Consider the following 3,194-nt stretch of genomic DNA (forward strand, 5'->3'; position numbering starts at 1 on the left):
CAAATGGACTGAAGAGACCTTCAATGTGGACATTGATAAGGCGAATGAAATCGAACTCACTGTATATGACAAGTCGGGTGACAGACCCACGCCCATCGGCATGCTCTGGATAAGGATTTCAGATATCGCGGAAGAGATGCGTCGAAAGAAGATCGAGACTGAATTTAATGCCTCCGGATGGGTTTCTGCTGATAAAATGGATCACGGGGCCATCAGGCCGGACACCCAGTTCCAGGGAAGTTCGTTCCAACCTAGCCAGCCTGCTAGAACTCAACCTCCAGGGCAAGCCCCTATCGGCCAAAATGCGACGGTCATGGTCGACTCCTGGTTTGCTTTGGAGCCAGTGGGGAGAATACACCTTACCATGAGCTTTGGTAAGAACCACTTTGCTGAAATATTGTTCTTGTTTCTACGTCCTACATTATGGCACATAAGCCCCGTTACATCATGGATACCATACTAACAATGAGCCTAATAGCCAAACAACTTAAGGATAGACGACCCTTTGATATTGGTCTCAACCGTCAAGGAGCTGTCCGCCAAAAGAAGGAAGAAGTCCATGAGAAACAAGGCCACAAATTTGTTACCCAGCAGTTTTATAACATCATGCGGTGTGCTCTTTGTGGTGATTTCCTCAAATATGCAGCCGGTATGCAGTGCTCTGACTGCAAGTATACCTGTCACCGAAAATGCTACCCGAAAGTTGTTACCAAGTGTATTAGCAAAGCGAACTATGAAACCGACCCAGATGAGGAGAAGATTAACCACCGCATCCCTCATCGGTTCGAGGGATACTCCAATATCTCTGCTAATTGGTGTTGCCACTGCGGCTATCTATTGCCTTTTGGAAGAAAGAATGCCAAACGGTGTTCTGGTATGTATCAGTCTTTCTTCTCATATCTCTCCGGAGCAGGCCTACTAATACTGGTATGAATAGAATGCTCCCTTACATGTCATTCCAACTGTGCTCACCTGGTGCCTGACTTCTGCGGGATGTCTATGGAAGTGGCCAACCAAATTCTGGAGACTATTATCAAAACAAGAAATACCAATAGAACAAGTGGTGGCTCAACTAAACCCCCTCGTCCAAAGCCCGCTCCCATTGAAGGCGGGCCTCGACATTCTCAGGACAGCTACGGTGCACCAATGATGTCTCCCTCAGCGGAAGCCGTCAGTGCAGCCAGCTCTTCATACATGCCACCCCAATCTCCAACTTCTCCAGGACGCCCCGTTGCCTCTCCACATAGTCCTTCAAGTGCCGCTGCCGCTGCCGCTGCCGCCGCCGCAACGGGCATGCGCCCCTTGTCTCAACAAACAGGGTATGATAAGCTGTCTTTCAATGATACCTTAGATACCGCTAGAGAGCCCTTGTATATTAATCATGAATCTAGGATACCCCAACAGCAACAGCCGCAGCCACCGCCGCATTCTCACTACGACCCTGGAGCCTATGCCCGTGTTCAAGCACCGCAGCTCCCCCCAATCCAAGTCGGTCATCAACCTGCGGGGCACCAGTATCCCATGTCACCACCACACCAACAGCAACAGCAACATCAGGCGCACCAGCAGCACCCGCAACACCCACAGCATCAGCAACTCCCGCAGCACCCTCAGCACCAGCAACAGCAAACCCCTGTTACTGCGCACCCCACAGCTCTTGCTTCCAAGGAGCAGATGCCACCACCCACTTCCGCACACCCTCAAAAGAAGGCTGGTGCTATGATTGGATTGGATCACTTCAACTTCCTTGCAGTTCTTGGTAAAGGAAATTTTGGAAAGGTTATGCTTGCAGAATCGAAGACGAGCAAAAAGCTTTATGCCATTAAGGTCCTGAAGAAGGAATTCATCATTGAAAATGACGAAGTGGAAAGCACCAAGTCAGAGAAACGCGTGTTTTTGATTGCCAACAAGGAGCATCACCCATTCCTGCTTAATCTTCACGCTTGCTTCCAGACAGAAACTCGTGTTTACTTCGTGATGGAGTATATTAGCGGTGGTGATCTCATGTTGCATATTCAGCGTGGTCAATTTGGTCTTAAAAGAGCTCAGTGAGTAACCCCCCACTTCAGCTGATATGAATGAGTTATATCTAACAAACTCTCACTTTGCATCAGGTTCTATGCAGCGGAAGTCTGCTTGGCTTTGAAGTATTTCCATGAAAATGGTGTCATCTACCGAGATCTTAAACTCGATAACATTCTGCTGTCTCTAGATGGACATCTTAAGATTGCCGATTATGGTCTGTGTAAGGAGGAGATGTGGTATGGTAGCACCACAAGCACATTCTGTGGAACTCCCGAGTTCATGGCTCCAGAGGTACGATACTCCTTGTTGCGAATTTCCAGTCACGAGGCCATAGCTAACGTGTTCCTTTTAGATTCTCCTGGACAAAAAATACGGCAGAGCTGTTGACTGGTGGGCCTTTGGTGTTCTGATTTACCAGATGTTGCTTCAGCAGTCGCCCTTCCGAGGAGAGGATGAAGACGAAATCTACGACGCCATTCTTGCCGATGAACCTCTTTTACCCTATCCACATGCCACGAGACTCCGTCTCAATTCTTCAGAAGCTGTTGACACGTGAGCCAGAACTAAGATTGGGATCTGGACCAACTGACGCTCAGGAAATCATGTCACACCCATTCTTCCGGAATATTAACTGGGATGACATTTACCATAAGCGCGTTCCGCCGCCATTCTTCCCCAAGATCACCAGCCCTACTGATACGAGAAACTTCGACCACGAGTTTACTAGTGTCACCCCTGTTCTCACCCCAGTTCAGTCTGGTAAGTGCTCCCCTTCCCTTTACCCCCCTTGCCCTTCGACTTTGACATAGCAGTGGCTAACATATCCGTAACAGTCCTCACTCAAGCGATGCAAGAAGAATTCCGCGGTTTTTCATACTTTGTAGACTGTGAATAAGCGTGTATACACACTTCTTTGTGCTGCCTTTTCTTTTCTCTCATACACGCATTCTTGAAAGTTTTGGGAGTACGTAGCCAACTTTCAAATGGCCATCATGCGGCACCATTACTCCCCTCTCCCCCGTCCCCCGTTTGCCCACCTTTTTCAATAACGATGCTATTTTTCTCCTTGTTTCGTATCTTCATAATACCCTTGGACAGTATCATAGTAAAGTAGATTGCCTGAGATACTCATTACTAAAGATTGATCACCTTGTAAGGGGGGATGGATG

At 48.2% G+C, this 3,194-nt stretch overlaps 1 protein-coding gene across 1 annotated transcript in view; it reads left to right on the forward strand.

The window, feature by feature from the left end:
• The window catches only part of MGYG_06199 (AGC/PKC protein kinase), a gene marked incomplete at both ends in the record, with an annotated part of 3,992 nt that extends 1,072 nt beyond the window's left edge, over positions 1–2,920 (forward strand). Inside the window, 7 exons of the mRNA XM_003171606.1 lie at positions 17–374; positions 479–874; positions 938–2,048; positions 2,115–2,316; positions 2,378–2,415; positions 2,456–2,784; positions 2,859–2,920. Of these exons, the coding sequence (XP_003171654.1) occupies positions 17–374; positions 479–874; positions 938–2,048; positions 2,115–2,316; positions 2,378–2,415; positions 2,456–2,784; positions 2,859–2,920 (2,496 nt within the window). The remainder of the gene's footprint in view (positions 1–16; positions 375–478; positions 875–937; positions 2,049–2,114; positions 2,317–2,377; positions 2,416–2,455; positions 2,785–2,858) is intronic.
• Between the last annotated feature and the right edge of the window lie 274 nt (positions 2,921–3,194).

The sequence above is a fragment of the Nannizzia gypsea genome, genomic scaffold (assembly GCF_000150975.2).
Source record: "Nannizzia gypsea CBS 118893 supercont1.5 genomic scaffold, whole genome shotgun sequence".
Classification (NCBI taxonomy): domain Eukaryota; kingdom Fungi; phylum Ascomycota; class Eurotiomycetes; order Onygenales; family Arthrodermataceae; genus Nannizzia; species Nannizzia gypsea.